The 27,534-nt window shown below is 48.4% G+C and overlaps 2 protein-coding genes across 2 annotated transcripts; both read right to left on the bottom strand.

The window, feature by feature from the left end:
• Nucleotides 1-4,158: 4,158 nt before the first annotated feature.
• Nucleotides 4,159-11,157, bottom strand: LOC149359225 (uncharacterized). The gene is made up of 9 exons (XM_089568993.1): nt 11,107-11,157; nt 10,509-10,581; nt 9,965-9,994; nt 8,829-8,866; nt 8,258-8,401; nt 7,573-7,683; nt 5,564-5,608; nt 5,168-5,221; nt 4,159-4,416 (listed from the first exon to the last, which is right to left on the bottom strand). The coding sequence occupies exons 1-9, from the start codon at nt 11,155-11,157 to the stop codon at nt 4,159-4,161; spliced, it is 804 nt and encodes a 267-aa protein (XP_089425119.1).
• An 11,166-nt stretch (nt 11,158-22,323) lies between these two features.
• On the bottom strand, nt 22,324-27,534 carry LOC149359224 (uncharacterized). The gene is made up of 4 exons (XM_089567619.1): nt 27,488-27,534; nt 26,579-26,615; nt 23,812-25,813; nt 22,324-22,373 (listed from the first exon to the last, which is right to left on the bottom strand). The coding sequence occupies exons 1-4, from the start codon at nt 27,532-27,534 to the stop codon at nt 22,324-22,326; spliced, it is 2,136 nt and encodes a 711-aa protein (XP_089423745.1).

Below are 27,534 nucleotides of genomic sequence, written 5' to 3'. Positions count from 1 at the left end.
CAACGCATAGGCCACGAATGTTTTTTTTCTCCTTATTTTAACATAATATTTATTAGAGTGAACCAATATTTATGTACATGAACTATGTTCAAACCATGAAGAAAACAGTCGCAAATGAACAGAATCATAATGGTCGTTGGATCAAACGTGTTAGAGGTGCACCTAGTGAACGCGTTGCGGTGTATTTGACTTAGTAACGTGTTTGCGATGTGTGCTGGCATTATTGCAATTAAAAATACATATACACATATGCTACAAAACGGAAAAATAGAAGAGAAAAAGGTGAAGAAGGTGCTATCGCGTCTGGTCTGAAGGCTAAGCTTAAGCGTCCTCCTAATTTTTTTTAATAGCATTGAGCAATGCACATCCTCGCTTTTCATCGTTACCGTTACAGTGCCCTGCGCTGTTGACAGTGTTGATTTTCGCTGTCTTAGCTTATAGTTATTTTTTTTTTCGTAAAAGGACTTGGCGCCAAAACAGACAACACAGAGTAAGACAGACGGGACAAGCGCAACTTCATCACCATCATCATCGTCATTATCACATTTACTACGCCCACTGCAGGGCAAAGGCCTCTCCCATATCTCCCCAATTAACACTGTCCTTCGCCAGTTGCGGCCACTGTATTGCCGCAAATTTCTTGATCTCATCCGCCCGTCTAACTTTCTGCCGCCCCCTGCTATGCTTGCCTTCTCTTGGAATCCACTCCGTTACCCTTAAGGACCAGCAGTTATTTTGCCTTCACATTACATGCCCTGACCAAGCCCACTTCTTCCTCTTGATTTCAACTAGGATATCATTAACGCGCGTTTGTTCTCTCAACCACTCCGCCCGCGTCCGATCTCTTAACGTTACACCTATCATTTTTTTTTTCCATAGCTCGCTGCGTTGTCCTTAACTTAAGCTGAACCCTCTTTGTTAGCCTCCACGTTTCTGCCCCATAGGTGAGTACCGGTAAGATACAGCGGTTGTATACTTTTCTCTTGAGGGATATTGGCAAACTACCATTCATGATCTGAGAGAACCTGCCATATGCGCTCCACCCCATTCTTATTCTTCTAGTTATTTCCCTCATGATCCGGATCAGCTGTCACTACCTGCCCTAAATAGACATATTATCTTACTACTTCCAGCACCTGGCTACGAATTGCGAACTGCTGTTCTCTTGCTAGGCTGTTGAACATTACTTTGGTTTTCTGCATGTTAATTTTTAGCCCCACCGTTCTGCTCTGCCTATCTAATTCATTGATCACGCTTTGCAGTTCATATCCTGAGTGACTAAGCAAGGCAATGTCATCAGCGAATCGCAAATTACTTAGGTATTCTCCATTAACTCTTATCCCTAACTGTTTCCTATCCAGGCCTTGGAACATCTCCTGCGAACAGGCGGTGAATAGCATTGCCAAGATCGTCTCTCTGTGACTCACATCTTTCCTTATTTGGACTTTATTTGCTGACTTTATAGAGTTAATTGACTTGTTCCCAAAGCTGGATAAGTGGCCTTGTAGCTGGACAAGCTGTTGGAGCTTGCCAAAATGATGATAAAATCAGACGGCGTGAAGCGATTTCAGCACACAGTCGCACTTTGTAACTTTGAAATCCATCCCTCCTTCGCAATAAAATAGCTGCATTATCCCCTTTTTCAACAGGCTTTTGTCGCGGCGTATGTCGTTTGTGGGAATCTTGAAAAAAAAAAAGATTTGTACCTCAGTTTTTATGCATAGTGTGTATTCCATCCCAAAGACGCATTAACGGGCATAACACGCGGACGCCATCGCGCGATATTAGAGGAAAACAGCGTGCGACACTTTGCGACTACTCCGCGTTCAGAAGAGCTTTCTACCCCATCTAAAATGATAGAACAGAAAAAAACTCAATTTAGCATGTGGAAAACTAAGCAGTAATCGGCGTATGGTTCTTTGAGCGCACTTAGTTCGCCACGACACGATGTTTAGAGATGGCGCGCACTTAGTGCCCATGGCCGCTATTCGCCGACAGATTAAGTAAAGCACTTCTTCGCGACCGAACTATATGCTTGAGCTACACAGGCGTAGACCCAGCTGAAAATATTTGCCTCCTCTATTTCGACGTTCAGGTAAGCGTCGATGTGCATTCACCTCTGACTGACCATGGGCTATCGAAGAATTAATAAATGCACAAATCGGCTCTAGATTTTTTTCCCAGACAACAAATACTCTGATCCGTATCTCAATTTAAACTCAAATCACCTATAAAGATTTCTGAAAAATCAGCGCAGGAAGCGAAAGCTGTGCACTGGTTGGCGTGCTGACTCGTAATACCTCGGGTGACGTTTGGTGTTGAAACCTTAGCGCAGAGTAAAAGAAAAGCGAAAAGAGGGAAGCTGAAACGTACCGTCTTTAGCGAAAGTAACCGGGCAATCGTAGTTAGTTTCTTAGCCGCGCAGCGAAGCACTTATAGTAGCCCTTAAGCTCTGAATCTCTGTAAAGTAAGGTGAACCCCTGTCCTCACGTTTTGGCACCTTTAGGTCTTTAGGGTTGCCTTAAAGGCTCCGTTATACGATCGACAAGCAAAATCCTCCTGCTCGGTTACTTATGGCAAAGGCGGTACTTTGCTCCCGCACGCACCGTAGTGTCCTCGCAGAGTGCACAGCATAGCGTAAGGCTGCATCGGCATTTCACGTTTCAAATGAAGTCCAGCCGTTTCAACTTAACTCTGGGCAGCGGTTTCGTATTCTCGGCCAAATCAACATGGAGGGCCTAGTTCTGGAAGTGCCAAGAGATGGCGCTGAACATTTCGCATATCGTCTATTGCGAAGAAACTGAGGCAGACATGCGCAGAACTTGCAACAGAAGGCACGGCAATTGCAAATTCTTTAGTCTTAAGCGCCACACATTTTTTTTCCCCTTCGTTACTTCATTAAAATGTGTCCTAGCTACTTTTGGTGCTATTTTTTTACCAGCCCTGTTTTTCTCTGCTAGCACGTTTTTACACATCCCCGTATCACACACAAGACGCACATTCCATGATCTCGTGTGGACGAGCTTCGTACTCACATACACCAGATGTGTCGATAGAATGCCATACTACCCAGCTGCTGAACTCTGCTGTGCAGCAACAAATGGGTAGCAGTTTTCGAGAGTCAAAACAACATGCAATTTACGGGAAAGGCATAATACTAAACAGGTAACACTGTGGTACAGATTGTGTACGAGAAGTGATGATTTTGTCGGTTCGAAGGACAGTGGAGACGCTGCTTTTTATGCGTAGCATATTGCAATCACTCAATTCAGCCCTTGGGCGCGGCCGGCAGCCACCAAACCACGTGACGTGACGTCACCAAACCACGTGGAAAAAAAAACAGAAAACAAAAAAGGTTTAAAAAAACAAAAAAAAACGGCTAAGCATGGTGGCGGTTGCCACCGCCCCGTTTCAAAGGGGGCGCTCCTATCCATCCATCCATCCATCCATCCGAGTGCCGCCAAGCAATACCTCGCGCAAAATGACCGCGCAATATGCAACGCATTCTTGGCTTAACCAAGCTAAGCCTGGGCATCTTTTTCCCGTGAAGCCGAAGTCTCACTGGATTTCTTTTGTGCGCGCGTAGCCTCCACAACTCTGTGATAAATATTAAGGCAATAAATGTTTATCTACCAGACAAATCGAGCAGGAGAGCTTCTCATCGATCTTGAGATTTGCATGAAGTGCGCCAGCCGAGAACGGCTGGCACCACCGACGAGTTCAGCGGGTCGTAAGTTGGGCGTTCACACTGTTGTGCTGTTATGAAAAAAAAAAATTCTGCGCGCCTGTTGCTAGCTACGCCCTCTCTTCAGGCACGTCAATGGCAAGCAAAGTCACGTGGCATTATGAGCGGCGCATCAAAAGCGTTGAATTAAACATATTTATTGATGTAATGTTATTCCGTGCGTCCGTTTTTGCTGCGACACTCACACGCGTTGCCGACGCACCAACTACTGCACTGCTCTCCGCTGTGCATGTTTCAAATAAATGTTCGCTATAAATGGTGCTCCTCCAGAGTGTACAGCATAGCCACCCGATCCATAGCATTCAAATAGAGAAGCGAATGGGGACGCAACTTGCCAACTTTGGCTTCAACTGCCGGAACGTCGCCGGCCTCTGAAATAAAAAAAGGTCTCTCTCGTCTTTCATTTTCCGAAACTAGGCGGCGCTAAGCGTAATCTTGCTGCGTCGCTTCCTCCTCTTTGCATCCTGCGCAACCTCGGAAGCCTCGCTCGAGTCCGACTCGGCCGTAAGCTTCTCCGCTCCGGTGCCAGTGGGCTCAACCAGAGCCGATTCCAGGGCCGGCGTCCGCGCTTTCTGGACGGGGAGGCCCTTGGACCCTCTTCCCCCACTCTCTGGGCGGACGTAAACTAAGGGGAAGTCGACTTCCAGGACCCGGCGCCTTTCGGCCGCTGTCTGCGATAAGGAAGGGAACACGATAACGCGATTTCGCACACAACACGCAGTACGCATTTCTGTCTTCGTATAGCAAAAGAAAAGCGAGGTTTTTCGTTAATGTACAAGTACGCACGCACTCTCGGTTGAGACACGGCTTTGTATCGGCAAATGCAGTTGCAGGTGCGTGGCTAGTGGCAGCGGGCTTAGTCACGGAAATCTGCCGAATGCAGAGCGAACAGCAGCAGATCGGTTGTCTTTCAGCGAGTAGGCGTCCGAGACGTGGCAACAACGGCAGCGGATATGAGGCCAAATCTCATAGATCACAGTCCGCGCAGCACGCCGACTCTAATGTCGAGATGCGCACACAGACCCCACACTGGCTCCCAGTGAGCACTGTGAAAAACTTGTGAGAGACGTCAGGACCCGCAGTGACATTGCACATCAGAATAATTCGTGACTACACCAGCGCTTATACGACCACACGTTGGCTGCGTCCATCTCCCCACCGCTAACCGGTAAGAAACGAAACTTACGTCCATAAATGGGGTTAAAGATATAAATGGTGTCGAGTCTAAGGACATAAAATTCGTACTGATTGGCTCTGTTTCGTTGTTCACTTTTTCGGCTATGACACCATGTTCATATGTTGCTCAAAGCAGTTAGGGAAAGACTCGCTGTATCAAAAGTAAGACCAAAAATTTCCCACTACTTTCACAAAATTTTCCTGCACAACAAGATTATACACGCCGCTAAAAATGGCCATACTTACCATTTCTTCTGTCCTTGAGTTCGCATAGTATAGCAGGTTAATAGCAAAAGGTGTCTGCAAGGCAAGAAAAGAAGTTTCAGTTGCACTGCCAAGCAAATTCTGCCCTGTTTTCACTGATAGAAAACTCAAGCCACAAGAAAACGGATTCTATTTGTGGACTGCATCTAACGGACGAATATGGTCTGCCCCGACAAAATGCAGCATATATTTCAGCGACTGGCAGTCTCTCCTGGGCGTCGTTTGCCGAAACGCAAGCTCTGGCGTTCAGCCACTGGAGAGGGCGTCGAAAAATGTGGCAGTCTTTGTGCCTCTGTTTCATGTGTGAAAGTCTAATGCCATCTCATTTCGTCTCGCCTTCAGCAGAGACGTCGAAACTAACGAATGATAGAATCTTACCGAGATCAGGAGCTTGGACACCCATATCACTCTCGGAAACTTTATCTGTAAAAAAAAAAAAGTTTCAAACAGAAAAAAAATCAAAATTTATTCACTCACCGAGGTAGCAAACTAGGTCTCTCTTCATTAAATGGCAGATAGTTTATCGCAGCTTCATTGCATACTGCACGGTGGAAAACCATTTGCTCACAACCTTAATATTTTGTGATTACCCTTACTCTACGAGATTACTGGATTCCATTCCAAACCACCACTTTGTTGCGAACCTGCATGACCACGCAGAGCTGCTGACTAGGCACAGCTATTTCTCTCTTCACAGTAAATGCACCTGCTCTTGCTGCTTCCTTGACGTAAAACGCGTCTTTGTTGCAGTTTCCTCTCATTCCGCGTGAGAACCGCACACAAGCAAAATGTCAATCACTCCACTCCGATTCACCTTTCTGTTCTCTCCGGCAGTTGGCAACAGTGTCCCCTGCACACGTTTTCCTGGAATATCGTTCGAAAACGATGGTCGAGCTGATGAGGTAACAGAGAACACAGCAGGAAGACCGCATCTTTTAGCTTTTGTGCCACGGTGACATTGACTTTTAAAATTCCTATACTCGGCTGTGGTCGTTAATTCCTTTGCTAGAAAGTGGCTCTGTCGAGCGTCAGTTCGCGACGCTTGCATGTCTGCAGCCTGATACTACGTCAGGATGTCGCATGCCATTACTGTCGCTCAAAAAGAATACTTCTGAACGACAGTACCTGCGCATACCAAATTACTTGGACGTATTTCCAGCCTGCGTACCAAGACTTTCTGCTCTGCAGTCGAATAACTTAACTTTAACCCTTTAACAGTTAAAGTGCATGTGTTACGAATTGGAAAAACAGCGCAATCAAAGACGAGACACAAGAGAAGGACAAAACACCAGCGCTGACTAACAACCAAATGGTTTATTGCTACAGGCAAGGCAGCATATATATGAAATGGCACGAGTAAAAACACAAAATAAGCATGAGAGAAAGATACCGCACAACCACACAACTTGACTAAAAAAAAAAAAAAAAGGCACGTCACTGATTAAGATACGCAAGTTCCTTTGAGAGTAGATTTATGGATGGGCTGCTGATACAGGTGTTACCGAGCTTTCTGATATGGCAAGCCTCCGAAATGAGCCTTGTGGTCTCATCTTTATAACGGGCGATGATAGTGGTCCGATTGAGGTGCGCTTCGCAATCTTCACACTCAGCACAGTGCACAGCAAGGTGGTTTCTGCGAGACTTGTTCTCTATATCTTTTGCATGTTCACGCAGTCTATCGTTGATGCATCGTCCCGTCTCTACATCGGTGAGACGGGACGATGCATCAACGATAGACTTTTTTTTTTTTAGTCAAGTTGTGTGGTTGTGCGGTATCTTTCTCTCATGCTTATTTTGTGTTTTTACTCGTGCCATTTCATATATATGCTGCCTTGCCTGTAGCAATAAACCATTTGGTTGTTAGTCAGCGCTGGTGTTTTGTCCTTCTCTTGTGTCTCGTCTTTGATTGCGCTGTTTTTCCAATTCGTAAAACATGTACCAACCAGCCCGTATTTACCCTCTTCTAAAGTGCATGTGGTGTACAAAGTTGAAATTGCAGCATTTAAATCACCAGATAGGTCATCATTCGAGGAATCATACTATCGCTTCATTTTACTACGTCTTGAAGATGGGATGATTCCAGTAGCCTCGAATAAAATTATAGTATTGCAAATATGTCCGCATCACGATGCCGGAAGAAGTGCTGCCAGGTGCTGACAATTTTGAGAAATGTTAGGCATTGCGTTCGCTAGCTAGAGTTGAAAAACAACCCAGTTGAGAACGGAATACGCACAATAGGGAAAATAGCGTCTGAAGGGCACAAAACTGGTATCTTTCACCGTCCTAACCTCTGTTCACTATCTTTCACGTGCATCTGGATTTTCTTAACAGTCCCTCTGATTTCTTTCGGTCCTGGAGTGCAGGAGTGGAGTAGTCAAGCCGCTTACCGATTTGGGCAGGAAGGGTGGCACAAAGAGGAAGGCCAGCCCAAAGATGGCTTCCATGGCGTTGGATGTGGCCAGGAGGACAGCGCCGCTGCTCATACTTCTTGCGGAATTCTGGGTCACGAGAAAGACACGGCCATGAAAAAAAAAATGCTAGTGAATCGAAGCAAAACAAGCCTTCAGGAATTTACGTCCGTCCCCAGGGAAAAAGTCGACAGGGACACATGCAACGCCCTTTCATTTCTGGCCAGCAGTTCAAAGCTGTGGTTTTATGTGACAGTGATGCCGTCTGTTCCAGGAGAAATTCCGCGTACAGCTGACGTTCTAAATGGGCTGTTCTCCTTTCCATGGAGTGAAAAGGGGACAGCTGTGCGCAGACCTCTTGCGCCCGCTTGTTTGTGGATGACTAGCCGGAGAACACATTGGTTAGCACTCAATAACTGGCGCCCCTGGCCACAGGAAATCGTCGGCGATATGCCTCTTATCCCGATCCCCTAACGGCGGCCCAAGGAAACGCGACGTTAAAGACGCTCGGCGCGCGCACACCCGAGCGATATTAAAGCGCCAACTCCAAGGGCGCTTCCTAGGCGTCGTCCATGCGTCGGCGCTCTTGGCATAGGTCGGAACCGGCCTGCGCATGCGCGTAGCAGGAGACGCCAGCGAATTCAGGCGAGGCGCATTCACTCACGTGGTGCACAGCCCGGAACACTCGCAGTGTGGCGGCCACGTTGATCGCTTGTACGGAGAGGCCGAGAGTCGCTGCGCCCCACAGGACTGCGGAAAGGAGCGGAATAATAACGGCCTGAGGGGAGAGTTGGTGCTTGATGAAATGGTTTGGTTTGGTTTCTTTGGGTTTAACGTCCAAAAGCAACTGAGGCTATGTGGGACGCCGTAGTGAAGCGCTCCGGAAATTTCGACCACCTACCTAGGGTTCTTTAACGTGCACTGACATCGCACAGTACACGGGCCTCTATAATTTCGCCTCTATTGAAATTCTGTCGCCGCGACCGGGATCGAACCCGCGTCTTTCGGGTCAGCAGCCGAGCGCCGTAGCCACTGAGCCACCGCGGCGGGGTGCATGGTGAAATGAACGGCGGCGAAACAAGGACACTAACAAGAAAGGGACACCACATGCGCAGTTGGTAGTGTGCGCATGTGGTGTCCGTTTCTTGTTAGTGTCCTTGTTTCGCCGCCGTTCATTTCAGGAGCGGAAGGTTCGTGGGTTTTCTTGCAAGCAGAGAGGAATGTGAAAGGAAAATCTTACAGCCGGTGTAATGCTCTGCGCCGCCGAGGTCACCTGGGAGAGAAAAAAATAGATAATCTCCCACGGAAACTGAACAAATAATAGGGGATCTTTCTGATTTTTAACTGACGACAAACTAATGGAATAATCTTTTTATGACCGAAGGATAATTAATTAGAACGTAAAAAAATCAATGGACAACTTGCAAAATTGCGGGAAAGCTGACTTACAGGAAGATGTTTTCCAACCAAAAACCCTCGTTCACAGACACATTTTCGCTTCCTTCAATGCTGCATGAAGGGTTTAGCGCGAGGGGAGATGAGTAAGCAGCCCTGCACTGTGTCCTTCTTCGAAAAGGTGTGCGGGGCTGCCCCCAAATGTGCGTGAAGCTGAAGCCCCACCGGACATTGCCAGCTTTCGAGGTAGAGTGTAAAGGAAAGTTGTGCAAAGGTTACAATGATGCATTCCCTTGACGAGTACCTGTCTCGACCCGCTCCTGTCGTTCGCGCCTCGGCTCTATTGTGTCCTTTCAACAATTTCCCTTCCATACAGATAAAGGGACGTCTCTCCTCTCCCTTTTCGAAGAAGAATGCGAGATTGCCGTCTGGGTACGAGGGTATTTGGTTGGAAAATTGTAGAGGGCGCTCGTTATTCTGCAAGTTGTCCATTACATACCACCTGTGGGATCCGAACCTAAGACTTCCGAATTTCGCAGCCGGTGATCTTCCAACTGAGCTTCGGTGGAGCCTGTCCAATCTACTTTCGGGTATATTTATGATGCGTGTAACCTAACCTTGAGCGTGTTCACCAGCGCCACCCTCGTCCGTAGCGGGGGACGTAATACGTCCTGTTTTACGGCGAGTATCACATGGAGCATTATCGAAAAATGAGGGCGGTAGCTGTGCGAGAACCCTCTTATGCTATGGCATCAAGACTGCAGGTCCAAACCCCTCATTTACCTTCCATTGTCAGCTGAACAGCTAACGCACTTAACATGGCGAATTTCGCGTCAGGTTCAAATACAGCCAGATCGCGCCCAAGTCAGCAACCGGGTAAGCTTAAATGTTCGATAAGTTCTTGCGGGCACACAAACCAATTGAGAGCGTTTTGCGGCAAAGGAAGGCGGGCTAAAAACACGTGGTCATTACGTACCATAGACCAAGATGAAGTAGCTTTCTTTTTCTGCAAAACGTTAAAGAGGAGGAATATTTTTTTAGGCACGCCGCGGTACATATTTGCTGCCACCATCCTCTACGACATTCGTTAGAGTGGGCAAGAAAAATAAACAAAAATAAAAGGAATGCAATGACAAGGCGACTTTCTCGTAGATCTAAACTAACTTAAAACCGCAGCAGTGACCATGCACCACTTAGCGCAACAATCAACCTTATTAACGATCTAAACTCCATACAAATTTAAGACATCAGTATATGAAATACTGATGCAGTACCGCTCCACTGCTGCGCTGCTCACCTTAACAAGTTTTAATGATAACTAGTTTTCTAGCACAGCTGAAGGCAATGAAAAAACGTTTTCACGACGAGCACAACACTCAGTTTATAAAACAAGTGCACTCACACAATACCGGATCGTAATTTTCGGCAGCTCGGACACTGCTGACACTGCAAAGTAATGGCCTTGCAAAGGCTAAACCCACAAATGCAGTTTATCCGAGTGCCTAACCCATGATACTCACCAATCTTTTCAGGCTCCAAAGCGAGGGTGAATACGAACCCCATTATGACACCGACAACCATCCAGTGATAGAACTGTAACAGCAAGAAAGAAAAAAAATGTGTGGTGCTTTTACGCATCTTTTAGTACGCCACCCACACACCATACAACCTCGCTGAAAGATATGCTCCAAGTGCCAAATGATATTCTAAGTATGGATTGAAATACAATGAGCTCTAGTGTAAGGGAAGACAATCTAGATGCCAGAGAAGTTCGTCTTTCGTTACTCTGCGAGGTTACAAAACGCTAGTTACAAAACTCAGACGCCATTGTGGTAGGCTTGAACACGAGTAGACTTTTCTGGCATACCGTTGTTTCCTAATTAATGCGCCCTACAGCAAGGAGGGAATCATCACGAACACGACCGCAGCGGTGCGTTGAGGTAAATTCTTACAATGACCAGGCAACAGTGCAACACAAACACGAAAATGCTTGCATAAAAGCGTATGTAATGAACGGCCCTGAAAACTGCCCTGATCAAGAAAGTCTATCTCTCTGATCAGAAAGTCAAAGTGACGCCGCTCAACACAGAACCGCTAAAACAGAAGGCACACTCTTACCAGACACAACGTCACGGCGGTCAGCAGAGAGCTGCTGGTAGTCCGCTCCATGAAATCATGCCCGACAGTATTAGCGAAGAGTAAATTGTTGAAGGTACCCTCCTTAATGACGACGCTCAATAGAGCAGCTAGATTCCATTAACCTCAACAACGCTCTTTGTCCTCTTCTATTACTCGCATCCGGCGGAGCACAGCAAGTGGGCATCACAGCATAGCGATTGGCTTCGGTGTTGTTGGTGTCTGAGTATAGTTTTGTTACTCACACGCAATGTGCCAGACAAAAACTGTGAGGAAAAATACTGCCAACAAAGGAAAAACGAGCGTAGTGAATGAGCCACCCAACAGCTTTCGGTATTACCACTGGGCATATTCGTTTTTTCAGTCCCGGACACTTGCTGACCGGTCTCGGCTTCCGCTCTGACAGGAAACAGCGTCATGGTGACATGACCTACTTAATTGCCAGGAGCTGCTTGCGGACTCGCCGCCAGAGCCGGGCCCCCCCTCGGTTACCGTACCAGGGCGCTGTTATCTGCTAGCAGACGACGCAAACCATGGCCACCACGACGCCGAAGCAACGCCGTGAGCTCGATCATGATACCGAGTCGATTTGCAGACCATACTGTCAGCTTAGCGTAGGTGCATTACATAAATGAGCTTCAGGGGTATGCTCGCCGCTATTGCTTGCGGCAAAGTTCGCACATAGTAGCCCAACTCGTTGCGGATAGGCAAATAGACGAAAGCCTTCGCAAAAACGTTGACAACAAGTGCTATAGCTGCTCTAGTATACGAGTGGTTCACCTGCGATGCTTTCAGGTAAGAACGCAGACAGCATGTCGCAAAACAAGTGAACAAGAACGACTTGACGACAAGAGCAAACAATACGCGCTCGCAGCTCCGAACGCGCGTCCTTTTGTGGTGGATTTCACGAGAATAGAACGAAGATGCAAGAACAAAAAGTCTTACGATGGCTCAGAGAGCAGCTACGGAGCTCATGTGAAGGTTTAACGCACGATATCGTCCTCCAGGAACACGAAACGTACGCAAAATGCACACAGAGTCTAACTCAATATGGCTGGCAGCGCGGCGCGCAGCTGTCGTCTGCTTCCTTCTCCGCAGCCCAACGCGTTGCTATGGCGATGCGGGCAGCTTTCTGACTGGTGGGCGGAGCTTTCGGGCTGGCCGAGAAAAACGAATACCGGACTCGAGTCCGCAAGTAGTCCCAGACAGGCCGGGACTGAAAAAGAAATGCGCCCACTGGCACTGCGAAAGAACAAGAGGGAGGGGAAGCACTTGCTTTCTTTCTCAAACTTTGCAGGCGCTGCCAAATCACTGCAATCATTTTCTTTGGTGCGCGTCACAATACGCTGGTCAGTCGCCCCTAGTGGGTGTGTGTCATGTCGCAGGAGGCCGGCAACGTCATGTTGCGCAGTTCGTGGGAGACGTGAAAAGCACAACATTCCACTCTCGTCCTCCCGCCTTTCTATTTCTCCAATTTTGTTTCGCTTTTTAACTTCCGAGGAGAGCTAAACATCAGGTGGCTCGCAGCAGTCTCCTTTTATTGCGAAAGCAATACTACGCCACGTCTGACCGCTCGTCGCCTGGTCCGTGGACCCCCTTGCTCCTCGAGGAGCCGCCGCCGCGCCTAATAGATGGTGAGACATCAGCCTCTCCGTTGCTATGGCGACGCGTGACGTCAGCTTGCTCTTTACACCACAGCCAGAAGGAGCCGGTCGTGCCGCGCTCCTCGAGGAGTCTCGCCATGGAAGTCACTGAAGAAGAGTCTATCTCTGAATCTAGTTGCTCTACTGCTTCTATTGCTTTCGCAACCAACCAGGTTTACCAGAGCTAGACCACACCAATTTTTTTATGTGATGGCTATTTCCGACAGCCCGTGACTGCGGTTTCCCTTCTCGGGGTATAAAGTCCTTTCTCTCTTCGGAGTAAAGTGTCTATTTGCCCTCCCACTGCCCTGATGGAGAACTTCTGTGGCCAGAAAAAAAGGAAGCTTAAGGGAACCTGCACCCAACAGATATGTTATGCCACCGATGACATGCACCAGCCCAGATGAGCCTTTTGTTGCGGAAGCAACACTACGCTAGGTGTCAGCGATTTGGCGGAGCCTCGGCGAGCCCCAACTGCGCGTGCGCGAGGAACGAGTGACGTCTGAGATCCGCGGAGCCGCCTCTGGCTCCTCCGCTGCGCGGGTGACTGAGAGGTGCCGTCGCCGCTGCGCCAGCAATGCATTCTCAAGGACGAGTGACGTCATATGGCGCACAGCTGCGGCGCTGCTGCCACCGCCGAGTCCTCCGCTACGCGGGTAACTCAGAGGTGTCGCCGCCGCTGCGATTACGGCACGGTTGCTTCCGCAATTCTACTCCGGATGGCCATTGGTCAAACCACAGTCAATTTTTTGTCTGAAAGTTGTCTAGCCGGCTGAGGCGTCTTATCACTTGCCCTTTGTTGATTTTGTGTTGTCAAGTATCCTATATACTCGACATGTTTCTCAGTCATATGTGAGCTGGTTTCGGAAGCTGAGCAGGCCGACCAGAAGTGTAGTGTTCTGTCTACTCGCACGTCTGCGTTGTCCTACGAAGTTGTTTGCAATGGCGTACGGTGCGGCTCTCGCGGTCTCTTGGCTCGACAGGAAGAGTCAGCGCTTTTTTAAAGCATGAGATTCATTATGCGGTGACATTTTGACCTTTCCGTCTTCGGCCTTCCGTGTCAGCTCCCATTTCTGAAAGTCCGCCGTCTCTCCACTTACGAGTAGGTGTTCGGGTCCGGGCGTTACTTACACAGCCTGAGGTGCAATACATGGCCTCCAGGGGGAGCCCACCTCACCAGGGGCCGCATTACAGGGCCGCTCTACAGATGGGATCCCTCTAAAATCCCCCTCCTTTTGCTCGCCACCGAATCTTTTCTCCTCCTATTAGTCGCCGTCTGCCGGCGGCCAATAGGCAGGAGGGTGGCGCCGGCGGCGACAAATAGGAGCTGGGCTTTTGGAGAGATCTCATCTGTAGAGCGGTCTCGCAACACAGACCCAGAACTGTTCAAGCTCTTTTGGGTAACGCAGGAGCATCCACGTATTTACAAGCGCAAATGACAGTCTCGAGGAGCAATAGACGATCTTTTATTGGGGCTCAATTAAGAGCAGCGCGACGAGGTGGCACCGACTGCTTAAAAGAATACCCTGCTGTATTTCACGCAGTAAAGTAACAAGGTACCCATGTGGGCTATTTGGTGTAAATTAGACATAATTTCAGCAGCGAAAGAATGAGACACGAGGAGAAGAAGAAGACAGGACAACGCTGGATTGTCCAGCGTTGTCCTGTGTTCTTCTTCTCCCCGTGTGGATTAGGTTGGAAGTTTTCTGCACTGTAACGTCGACCCGCCGTTCAATGGCTGTCGCTCTCCATCTGAATCTCGGCGCGAAACCAACAAAACAGCCATGGGTCACATGACATGTGCGTATTGATGGAAGATGGCCTTCCTGCGTCGTCCCGTCAAAGCCCTACCCAGCAACCACCAGACATGCTACCATATACTATGCTACCACATACCTGTGCGCTTAACCTTGCCTCGCTCTAATGTCACTGATAATAGAGGTGGTCACGCGTGTGGTTGTCACTGAAGTTCGCACCATCTTTGACAATATATCGCAGAAGAACGTGCAGAAATTATTGCGGGTTGACGTTGAATTCACTGTCAAACTCCCGGGTCGCATCGTCGTGGTTCGCCTGTTTCTTTCGGATGCAGGCTCCAGCTCCGCGGGAGCACTTCTTCCGATCTCGGTGCGGTTATCTTCTCTGCAACGCGGAGTCGAACTTCAGAATACCCTGAAGAAATGGTGGATCATTTGGCGCTAAAATCCACTTCAATCAATCAATTAATCAATCGACAAATTTTATTTTCACCACAAAAGGAATACATGGCAATAAAAGAGAACAGAAGAGAAGTCTGATTGCCAAAAAAAAAAACTGCGCGAAGACAGCGGGACAAGAAGGGTAACAAAGACGCACACACAAAGCGCAGATTGTGCCTCTTCCTCTACCGTCGTCTTCGCGCAGTTTTTTTTCTTTCTTTGGCAATCACTATCGACTAGCCTAACATCATGTCTTACTTCAAGAGAAATCTGAACAGCAGCAGCTTGACAAGGCTCCAGTCACTCAGGCAACATTGACAGGGTTTTGGTTTAACTTTTCTTATTTTATATTTGTAATTCAGAACACACAGAAGCGCTAGTAAACTTTAGTTTTCACCGAAAACATAAAAATTGTAATAGAAACAGTTATCTGTAACGTGTTGATACTACAATAGCAATAAAAATAATCGGTTTCCTATACAGAGGCTGAGTTTATTTTTCCGAGCGTGGCTTTGAAAATGTGCACTTCCAAAAGCACAGGAGAAAGCGGGTGGTTTTGACGAAAGCAGGAATGACGAATGGTGACCAAAGCAGGAATCTAGTGCCTACCACCGATTCAGCCCCAAAAGATGCTTCCGTCGTCAGCTTTCAGTCGCTCGAAAGATGTAGACTCTAGGAGTCTAGTAGTAACAAGTATTAACTCTCAAGCCTAATATTATTAGGCTAATATATATGTGTGATCGAAAATATATCAGCATATAAAGTGGCAGGAATAGTTTAGCTATCTGTCCGCGCCTGTCTTTAGAGGTGCTGAAGTAGAGTATCTAAGGTATGCCGAAAGCTTATCTCCTGTAGCAACAATAAATGGATTTTTCAAGTGACGGCTTCAGTTTATACTGACATCATAAAAATCTTGCGCGCCTATCCTACCTTTGTTGTGTTGCCAAATGCGTTAGTATGTTTTGGGCAGCTTAGTTTTTCCTATTCTTATGCTGTATTAGTTCTTAATTGTCTTCCTATACTTAGGCATTGTCTTCCAGTATCTTGTAAGAAGTAAATTAATGAATGATGTGCACAAAAGAAATAAAAAGGACAGTAGCAGATAGTAGGGGCGGACAACTTACCGTCCACCCAACAAGATTTACAGCATTTGCGCGACCAATCTCTTCCTTCTTTTCTTTTTTCAGGAGGCTTCGCCGAATTAATTCGCACAATAATTAAGTCCCCGCACATGCCTCGATGAGGCGACGTCCTGCATAGTAAACACGCCTCTGCAGTAGACATGCTCAGGCTGCGACACTTTTGCGGCCCTTTCGAGTTCCTTTCCAGACGTGCGGGTTCGCGTGGAGAGCGTGTGTTTGTTTTTTAGCAGCTGCTTCTTTTGACACACATCCGCGATGCGGCGTGTCCTTCCCTCGCTTTCTGTCAGCGAGTGTGACCGGCATTGGTTGGCAAAAGCTGTACGCGTTCTGAATGCATCACAGCGCGTGCGACTTGGAGGCGCCGCATCTCACACTCGCCTTTCTTCGTCCCTCGCGTTCGCTCGCATAGCGCAGTCTGCGATGCGACCTTCGGAAAGATCTCAATTTACGTGTAACCACTCCTCGGTGATCTGCCACTTATATATTTGTTTGTTTTGTTCAGTGTGTCTGATACGCATGCGTCTTCTGGTGACCTTCGTTGGCCGTTCCTCGATTCAACTTCAGTTGTTAGTCCAGCGTTGTCCTGTGTTCTTCTTCTCCTGGTGTCTCGTTCTCTCGCTGGTGAAGTTATGTCTGATCTCAATTTACCTTTCCTGTTGCTTAAACGACCCTTTATTCACTAGCGCATTAAGGCGACAAAAATGAATCCCGGACATTAGCAGCACTTTGCGGCGTTCTCACAGAACGCATTACACCTAAAAAATGGCACTCTTATATAGAACGAAGAATAAAGCACTTCACAGAAAATTCATCTGTGTTTTCAGAATAAGTCATGCTGTACTTCCACGAGAAAAAAGACTATAGCCAGCGCACACTTCGAATAAGATAATCGGTTGGTTGTTCGTGCAACCGGTTTTCTCTTGGTCATTCTGTGCATTTCTTTTTTTTCTTCTTAGAAAAATTATCCCTCGATGGGCCGTGTCGCCTCTTCCACATGGTTAGCACGTGACCTCAGTTTGTCAAGCGTTTTTACTGTCCTTGCTGTGCAACTGATACAGCTAGGCGCACTTTTTTGCTATTTCGCTTCCCGTTTTATTTTTCTCTTTCTGTGGAATAAAAAAAAGCATGCACTGTGAAATATGCCTGTCGCTCTCCCATCATTATAACACGAATTCAAGCTCACTGCGATTTCGACGGCAATTACGTGGAGAGGAACTGCACATTTGCGATTTCCTCACGTCAGTCTTGAAGCGCACTTGTCAAGATGCTGCCAATAAAAAATTATCCGCCAACACTGCCTTACTGTTCGACTTAAGAGCGTTAGCTACGGGAGCTTCAAGTGTTTCCATCGGAGCAAAAGTGGAGAAGACCAAATCCAAACATCCGCGGATGTTTCCTTTTCTTAAACATTTCCCTTCTAAGACACAAACAGCGCCAACTCATCATCATCGTCATCATCATCAGTCTGACTACGCCCACTGCAGGGCAAAGGCCTCTCCCATGTTTCTCCAATTAACCCTGTCCTTCGCCAGTTGCGGCCACCGTATTCCCGCAAATTTCTTGATCTCATCCATCCGTCTAACTTTCTGCTGCCCCCTGCTACGTTTGCCTTCTCTTAGAATCCACTCCGTTACCCTTAAGGACCAGCGGTTATCTTGTCTTCGCATTACGTGCCCTGCCCAAGCCCACTTCTTCCTCTTGATTTCAATTAGGATATCATTAACACGCGTTTGTTCCCCCACCCACTCCGCCCACTTCCGATCTCTTAACGTTACACCTATCATTTTTCTTTCCATAGCTCGCTGCGTTGTCCTCAACTTAAGCTGAACCCTCTTTGTTAGCCTCCACGTTTCTGCCCCATATGTGAGTACCGGTAAGATACAGCTGTTGTATACTTTTCTCTTGGGGGATATTGGTAAACTGCCATTCATGATCTGAGAAAACCTGCCAAATGCTCTCCACCCCACTCTTATTCTTCTAGTTATTTCCCTCTCATGATCCGGATCAGCTGTCACTACCTGCCCTAAGTAGACATATTCTCTTACTACTTCCAGCACCGCGCCATCAATTGCGAACTGCTGTTCTCTTGCTAGACTGTTGAATATTACTTTGGTTGTCTGCATGTTGATTTTTAGCCCCACCGACTACATCATGTATTTCGCATCGCTATTGCGATTTACAGCCACCTTCGCTATATCCGCTATATTTCCTCATTGTATCAGTTAATAAATTTATTAACGTGTGCATCGAAGCACGGCCAATCGTTTGACGGAATCCGGAACCCCCCCGCGACAAACCGTTCGGCCGTAATTGCCGTCTGAACGTCCTCGGAATGCACGGTTTCGGGTGGAAAGGTCATCGTTGTGAATCCCACACATATTTTGGGCTTCATCTCGATTAATAATTTTATCCTCAGGAACATGCAAGTCATTTGACGCCACTTCGAACACTTTGCGTCAAACGAGTGGCCCCAAATTTTATACCAATGGTGGTCCCGGGGGGTACCATTTCTTTGGCCGCTGCGCTGGCACACATATAACGGATCGAAAGTAGAGATATGGGGTCGGCGGGGTATCTGTTACAACCGGCGCCCGCGGTTGTTGCGACACGCACCTGATCTCTCTTCTCACGTCTTTCAAATCTCCTCTGTCTGCACGTGCCAGCGAGTGTGGCTGCGCAGGCCCGTGCACTTTCCTTTTCATCCTTCCTTCATTCGCAAGAGCAACAAAGTAGAGGTATTAGTTTAGACGCTACGCGTCCACTGTTGTTATGTAATACATTGCGGTTACGTTAGTGAAGGTCAATTTGATTTTCACTGCTGACAGACGTGTCTTTTGCAAACGTAAGTAGTCAGAGCTTAAGCTCTTAAAGTAACTTTCGCCCACCACGCATAGATTTCTTTTATCATGTTTCTGGGTGGTTATATGAGGGCGTGGTATATCGTGCAATGTCAATGATTAAATCACTGTGATACAGCTCTGGCAGTCGTGTCATGATAATGGTGCAGCTACATGAACGCCTGACCACCGTTGCTGGAACTTCTTCGTTATCCTTTATCGAACACTGAAGCATGTGAAGCTCCACTTGATTCTGATGCGGGTTCGTTACGTGGCGTGACGCGGAAATAATCTTACCTCGTTCATTTAAATTAGGTTTCCCGCAGTTCGCAGCGCCCTTCGCATAGTTCACATCAACGTTCACATAAGAGCTCTTCTCCCGAACCTAAAGGTACCACAAAGGAAGCGACACTCCCGTATTTTGCAGCTTAAACAACAAAAAATAGTTAGAGGAAGAAATTGCGCTTTAATGGCACCAAATCTGACAGCCGATGATACGAACAGAATGATTTACAGGACTGTTTTGTCCTCATGTAACTAGATCGCAGTTTTACCTTGACTCGTAATAAAAATGGCAAAGGAAGCAGCCATCTTTAAATTATATGATGAAATAAATACTAAACACAAATATGCAAAGCAGATATTTTTCACTCATTTCTTGCCATGCATTCTTAACCATGCGTCGATGAAGCCAGTAAAACCAACGAGTTGCTAGGTGTTACTGTTCCCCTTCGGTATACAACATACGAAACCATGAAATTCAGTATTTGAAAATTAAATTAGCCTCCAAATATCTCTGGCTTCACTATCGAACTATAGCACTGTTCCCTTGCTTTCTTTTTTCAAGAAGAAGGTACGGTCTAAGAGCAAGACAAGGCCTACCACTTAAAACTGAAGCAGTGAATTCATATTCATTTTCGGGCTTGACCAATGCGTTTGGCTCATTGTATTGCCTTCAGCTTTGTTCTGCGATTCTTTTACCGCCGAAGGTAAATAAAGAACGCCCGGCCTATCTTTTTTGTACAAGACTGTCCCTAGTCATCGTAGCATAATTCAATCACGCGCACTCAACATCGGGTGTTCCACCTCGTTTTCCGCATGCCGTGTGCCACGCCATCTCACTTGTGTCAGATCTTTGCGCTGCTTTGCAGCGTTGCCTGTTACAAGCTCTACCTGTCTTTTACGGCATCGTTGTCGGCGTTAACATCCGCGCAACAAGTAGCCACGCTGAGTAACCAACATGCAGTGACGTCACGTGTGACGTAACTGCAACGAAGAAGGAGAAGAAATTGTTGCTTTCTTCCACGCTACTGAACGGTGGAAAACATTCGCATGACTCACTCGTAACCGTCCTGTTAATATTTCTTAGCTGTATATATACGTTGCTCAAACTCTGCCAGTCGCCTGCTCTTATAGAGTCCTGATAAGTGGCGCCTCACTGCTTGCACTGCCCGCAATTCCAGCACGGAACCGGACATTCTGACATGTAGCAAAGGGGCGCCAACTGCTTTGCCACCGTACTTGTCTCAAGGACTTCATTATTATGTTCTGTGCATCGCCGCAGCTATTCCACTGTGCTGTGCCCCTTTGGAGACCTTCTGTTCGGTTCCGTTTGCGAACGTGCTTGGCCTGGTCTACAATAAGCCTCGCTGCGACGTGCGTTTCGTTTGCTCTTTGGCGAACCTCGCTGGTTTGCCCGCAGCGCTCTGCTGCGAAGAGAGCGCTACTAAGATTTTTCTTAAGAGAGCGCCATCGTCAGAAAGGGTTGCCTTTCAGTGCGTGTAAAAATTGCCAGCTATCTCATCTTTTTCGATTTCTTCGTGCGTACATCCCCGAGGCGCAATTACTGTGACGCTTTACGCTCTTGGGATATATTTGACTGAATTCCTCTAACACCAGCCTTCTCCGCTTCCTCAGTACTTACTACCAAAATGAAGAAGCCACCTTGAATAAAATCTTTCTTTAACAGCGTCAGCTCAAGCATCATTTTCCCTCTCGCATCCAGAAGCCAGATTCACAATATCATTTTCACGTTCATGGACCAAGTTTAACGGCACGAGGTTACGCGAAGAAAAAGTTTTGGTCGCTGCCTCGCTACAAAATTGTCTGTCATCAATTGCAGCAGATGGAACATGCGTGTTTAGTCGAGCTTCCAAAATTTTAAGTGAACTGGTCGGCTTATCGGGTCTGAGATATTTCTTTAGCGCGCTAGTACTGAAACCTCCCTCACCGATTTCGCCTCTGTCTGTATGACGACATGAATTTCTCGGGAAGATCCACATGGGTTGCACAAGCACCACCAGTGGCAGCACCTGTCATTGCAGGTCAGTGGCGCATCGCTTAACCGCTGTACCCCTGCGCCAGGAGTGGTACGATGACTCACAGCGACCTATGAATGCAATGCAGAGAATGACAAATTCCGCATATATGGCCACTAACCCATAAACCTCCCCATGCCCTTTGAGCGGAGGAGCTTAAGTGCTCCCTCCAGTTTTAGTGCGTTAATGCTAAGGCCCCCACACACCGATTTCGCCGATCTTTGCCGGAAGCTTGCTCGACCCTGAAAACCATGCCTCGAACCGAAACCGAAGTGCCAGCGCACCTGACTTGCCTTCAGCCTAACCAGGCTAAATCGCCCGTCATTTATTTTTCTACATTGTCTGTATTGCTTTCTATATTATCTTCTATATTGCCCCCAGAAACTTTTCGCGCGGAAAAGTTTCTCTGCCGTTTTCACGAGCATCTTCTTGAGCACTGAGAGGTGTTTGGGCTTGAAGAATCGGGCTCTAGATAAACACGAGGTGCTCTTAAAGAGGCTTCGCTTAAGACGTCCTCTCTCACTCTCTCCACGGCCCGCCCGGTGAAGTTGGCGCTGCAGGCCGCTTTACTCGACGACAAGAAGGTTCGCATCGAAAAGACGACTTCCACATGGGCACCGTTGCAAGGCTGAGCTGATTCCTCTCGACTACAGCTCACGAAGAAGTCCATATCCACCTCACTTGCGTATATGCACATTTCCTCAATATAACCTCAGTATTTGCAGCCTCGTTGAGAATCCAATAGCAATATTACCCTTGGTTTCTACGTTTATACAGATTCAGCCGCGCTTTGTCTGGGTACCTTGTTAACGAACAATAGTTGTGACAAGTGCAGGCTGAGATATGCTTTCTACTGCCCCTATTGCTACCAGCACAGTTTTTCTGTTATGGCCCACCTGTTTATTCGCTACACCAGAAGGGATCTTGAGCGGCGTCATGTATACGTAGTGCAGCCGATACTGCAGTTGCTTACACTTCCTGGGGCGTCATCATTAAGGCCAGGTACTTAATAAGTACACTTTAGAAAAGATTTTCAAGAAATATAGAAAGAGCCTGTGACATCAGACGCAGGAGAGTAGCAGTAATGCCGTAATATACACAACAAACAGGACTGCGAAAAAAAAAATCACACAGGATGACACGTCCGGCGACTCTTTATTATCAACCGAGTGTAGCACGTGTAGTTTTGAGGGCGAGTTTGGGTTCGCAAGTGGCAGTAACTGAGTGTGTGAAGATGTGTGGCTTCGAAAGTGAAATGTATGTGAACTGAATGAGTTGCGATGGATGATGCCTTTTTGGTTCCTGGAAATAAACAAAAGAACCGAAGTCATTACACCCTGTTGATATTGTCCCGCTATGCTTGGTTAGGCACTGCGCAATTCATTCAACGACAGCCGGTCTTCTTCCATTTATGACAGATTCGTTCTTAGAAGGACCGACAACTGACAAAGGTTGTCATAACGTTACGTTTAATGAAAAGGTCTTGCTTTACGCTGATACAGTTACACACGTTATCTATGGTATCAAGAAAAATTTTGCGTTCAGAACATAAAACTTTGCGAAATGTAAACCGAGAGTTTCAGAGAAACTGTCTACACGAGACAAGAAGCTTAAACTCTGCGATTCTGCGGTGCGGGTGCGTTCTGCGCCCGTGTTCTGTTCAATGTCAACTCATTACACAGATACGGCTTAGCAAGATTATCTACTGGGCTAGTTGGTATAGCATACCGTGTTTTGAAAGCGCATGCGAATACGAAGGACAATACAAGCGCTACTCGCGACTCGGTCTATTCAGAAACTTGTTGCTGTTTGTGTGCAAGTAAGGTTTGTGGCTCTGGCGCGTACTGTATTATCCTATCAAGCGATGTACACATGTGGCATCACTCCTTTGATCGCATATTGGCAGTGCACTTGGTCTGCCTTTGGCGATTACGTTGGGCCAGGCGATGCAGACTGCGACTGCGCAGGCGGGCAGTTCACCGAATGAGTTTCTGAAAAAACCCAGTTGCGAGTAGCGCTTGTCCCGTCCCGTTCTATTGTCGTTCATTTTTACCTGCGCTTTCACAAACACGATACGGAACTGTGGTGACCGAAAGTTTTCCTGAATTCTCCCCTACAGCATCTCTCATAACCCATTTGATGAGTCTCAACGGTGATGTTTTCCAGCACTCAGGGACATAAATCTATTGCAGCCACTGAGCGACAGTTTGCTTTTAAGATAGTTTAGAGAGCTTATAATGCAGCCATTGCAGAATTAGGCGCTTCACTTCAAGCTCTCTGCAGGGGCAAAAAAAATTGTATCGCTAAAAGGTAAGCCCCCTGCCACCTTTGCTCAGCTCAGCTCTTCTCTCTTCTTAATCTCAATTTGTCCGATGTCAAATCAGTCACAATTCTGAAAAATCTTGATTGCTATGACCAGTCTCCTTGAGTGTTGGCTTATTTAATGATGAAATGTTCTGTCCTCATTACTCAGCGCAGTAATTCTCCTCCATTAAAATTTATGAATTCAGCAAACGAAACAATGCCCCCGTACAAAACATTCAACTTACATTTCTTCTTGCGGCGAAGGTATAGTGCATTGTAGTCGATGGGGCCGAGGCCGTAGGCGTAATTGAGCCCATAGTGCGGGAACCCGTGATCGACGCCCACGCCGAACTCGGCTACGCCATAGCCGAGGTCGGGCACACCGTAGGCTGGCACGTAGTCGAAAGCCGGTCCGTAAGCCCCGAAGGCTGGGAGACCATGTTCGCCAGGCACAGCCGGAACAGCTCCGTACGTGGTGGCCAGACCAGGGGTGGCATGAACCGCGCTGGAACCGCCCGGTGCAGAAGCGGAGTGCACTGCGGCCAGGGCAGGGGCGGCGTGGTACGTTTCCACGTTCGACACTTTGGCGGTGGCCGCCTCGTGCGAAGAGGCCACGAGCTGACCTGGGTGCACACCGGCCACGGCAGGACCAGACTCATGAACAGCTGCAGTGGTGACAGCTGGTACAGCCGAATGGACTCCGGTGGGCGCGGCGTCATGAACAGTGGAGGTGGTCACAGCTGGTAGAGCTGTGTGGACCACCGACACACCGGGTGCAGCACCTTCGTGCACAGCTGCAGAGGTGCCAGCCGTGGCAGCCACATGAGCTGCGGCCACGTCATTTGCGGTTTCGTGAACAGTGGTGGTCGTCACTGCTGGCGATACGGAGTGCAAAGCCGCCGCAGCAGGGCCAGCGTCGTGAACAGTGGCCGCGGCTGGAGATGTCTGATACGCGTCTACTTTGGCAACCTGAGCTACTGCCGGCGCCGTCTTGTAGGTGGCGACAGCTGGATAGTCGTGCACGGTATTGACGGCTGGGTCAGGCCCTTGATAAGTGGTGGAGGCAACTGGGAGAGCCGTGTGGATGGCGGCAGCTTCGGGGCCGGTCTGGTAAGCAGTGGAAGTAGTGGCCACAGCTGGGGTAGCATGAATTGGGCCGACGCCTGGAGAAGCCTGGTAAGTGCCGGCTGCTGCGGCGACAGCGGGTGCAGTGTGAACGGCTGTGGTGGCTGGGTATGTGGTAGAAAAAGCCGGAGAGCCATGGTCGCTCTCAGCCTTCGTGTCGTTTACAACAGGCGCAGATGTTTGAATGGACGTCCCAACAGCACCATTCTGGTATGCGTTCGCAGCCGGAGAAGTGGGGTAGGCGGGAAACAGTGGTGCCGTTGAGTAAGGGGATGGCCTACCGAAGCCAGGTACGAAGCCAGCGTAGGGGCCGGGTTGGTAATAGCCGTCAATACCAGGAGCAGGCTCATACACGTTTTGGGCTGACAGCGTTTGGTAAGGATCATACTTGGTCGCCTTTGAGGCCGATCCTACACCACCACTGACCACCGAATCCGGTTGGTAGTACGGGCCATAAGGCAGTGTGGGCTGATAGAATGAGGGATATCCGGGCGTGGCCTGGTACGGGGTGACGGCGGGCGCAGATTGATAGGACGTAGATGTCCCCACCCCCAGAGCCTGCTGGTATGCGGAATCAGTCACCTTGGGAACGGCAGCTGCCGCATTCTCAACCGTCGACACTCCTGGTGTGTTGTGCAGCGTTGTTACAGCAGCTGGTGAAGCCTGGACGGTGTTCACAGCCGACACACCGTTGGCAGAAGGGTGAACCGCAGTAACCGCTGGATCGGCGTGAATAGCAGTACCGGTGGCTGATGATTGAACACTGCTCACTGCGGAAAGAGCGTCTACGGAAGTGTGAGCGGCACCTACAGCAGGAGCACCATAAACAGCGGACAGTGCAGGTGGACCATGCACTGCAGTCGTAACAGGGTCAGTGTGAACGGTTGTCACGGACGATGTCCCTTGAACGGCAGCGGCTGCTGGTGCTGCCTGGACCGTGTTCAGAACAGCTGCACCTGTGGACACGGCGTGCACATCGTTGTGCACACTCGTCAGTGAAGCCGCGTGGTCGGTGGTTACAGCCGAAGGAGCGTCGACATGGACCGCAGTTTCGGTGGCTGTGTTGTGGTAGTCAGCCCCGCGGGCGGCGCATGCCAGCGACAGTAAGAGCAAGGCCGAAAGCTGCAGAAAAGAGAGGTACAACATTTTAGCACGTCGAACATCGCACTATTTTTTCCTCTCAAAGCTGTGTGGCCACATCTATCATAAGCGGACATACTGCGGCACATCGCACCCATCCTAAGATATTTTTTTAATGTCGACTGGTACTACTCCTGCAGCGAACACTTCAAACAGGTTGTTATAACGGCTCAAGCTGTGGCTGCATAGCATAAGAACATTGCTTATGACGTGAGTCTTCGGCCTGCAATTTAGGTCAATATAAATGCCAAAGATGAGAGCGGCAGTTATCGCAGCTTCATATGCAAAAACTGAACGTGGCGCCATCTGTTTAATTTTACCGCTCTCTTGAGCTTTTCGTTGTTAGACCTTTTTGCATCAAATAAGTGCTATTCACACCATGGGTTGAGAGCAAATACTTTCGTAACAAATACTTTGGCGGCACCGTAACGTTAATATTTCGCCTTCCGTACTTACTCTCAGCATTTCGGATGGCGCTGAACCAGTCCACCAGGCTTACAGACTGGCTACGTGGCGACGCTGGGTTAAACCTTTATATAGTCGCTAAGCCACAGGGCGAGGAGGTTTAAGAGTCTGGGCGGTCTCCAGAGCGATCGCTTCTCATCACTGCGCCGGACTCATCTAGAGATCTACTTTGATTTCGTTACCCCGTTTTTCTTTCTGCGACGCGTGGAGGATTTTTGCAAAAAAAAAAAAGGAGGGGGGGGGGGGGGGGGGGACATGAAAAGCGCAGAGCACTTGCCCCACCCTCTCCTTGCCATCGAAGGCCGAGGGCACAGAGCTCCTGCAAAGAAAAGAAAAGCGGGCAGAGCGTCGCCGTCGCAGTCCTCCTGGCCAGTGGGAATAAAAAATTCAGCGCCTCACACGAGTTGAATTTTTTTTTTTTTGACGCAGTTTCTTTTTTCCGCCTTCTAATTTTCGTTTCGACGTCTTTCCGCATCTTATTCTGCTGCTTTTCTCTCATTCCGCGCTGTTGCGCCCCTTCCTCCACGTTCCCTTGTCGTTGGCGATGCATCGCACGCCCGCCCTGTCTTCTGGCATCGACTACAGTTCGGGTCAGAGAGAGGGAAGCGGCCGCGATAGCGTCTCTTCGTCGACTGCCTTTCGCTCTCAGTCGGCGCCGCAGACTTGACTGGCGGGAAACTGTGGTGACGCGTCATCCTGGCGCGACTGCCTTTGCAGTCTGTAGAGCCTCGCGTTACGTCATCGAAATCAAAACACCAACTCATTGGAAACTGCAATCGTGGCACGCGGCTCGTTAATGAAAGCCGTAGAAAAAAAAAGTGATCAGCGGAGCAGCATCGAGGTGTTCCAGGTTGTATTACAAGGTTGGGAAGATATTTGTTTGCCTCCACATTCTTGCAATAGCTGGAATGTTGTACTTTGCTGTCTCGTCGAGGCCAGTTCGCAGCTGGTTCTTTCCAAGGCACCCATCTCAATAGTACCAGGCTTCCGTTTAATTACACTCTGATGATTGCGTGGCGTCGTGCGTCATCCATCAGAAGCCTCGTATTTTCTCCATCCTGCGAACCTCGAAGACACAGCGGCCTAATTATCTTCGGCCTACTGTAAACAGTCACACACCGGTGGCGTGAGACTGCGGGGGATATCGGCAAAGACCGGAGAGTCTAGAACACGCACGTGGATGAGGCCCACGAAATGACCAAGAGGGCCCATTCCTTGCAACGGGTGAGGACGGTCAT

The sequence above is a fragment of the Amblyomma mixtum genome, chromosome 2 (assembly GCF_055824585.1).
Source record: "Amblyomma mixtum isolate Tamu chromosome 2, ASM5582458v1, whole genome shotgun sequence".
NCBI classification, from domain to species: Eukaryota; Metazoa; Arthropoda; class Arachnida; order Ixodida; family Ixodidae; genus Amblyomma; species Amblyomma mixtum.
This window is presented reverse-complemented; position numbering and strand designations above follow the sequence as displayed.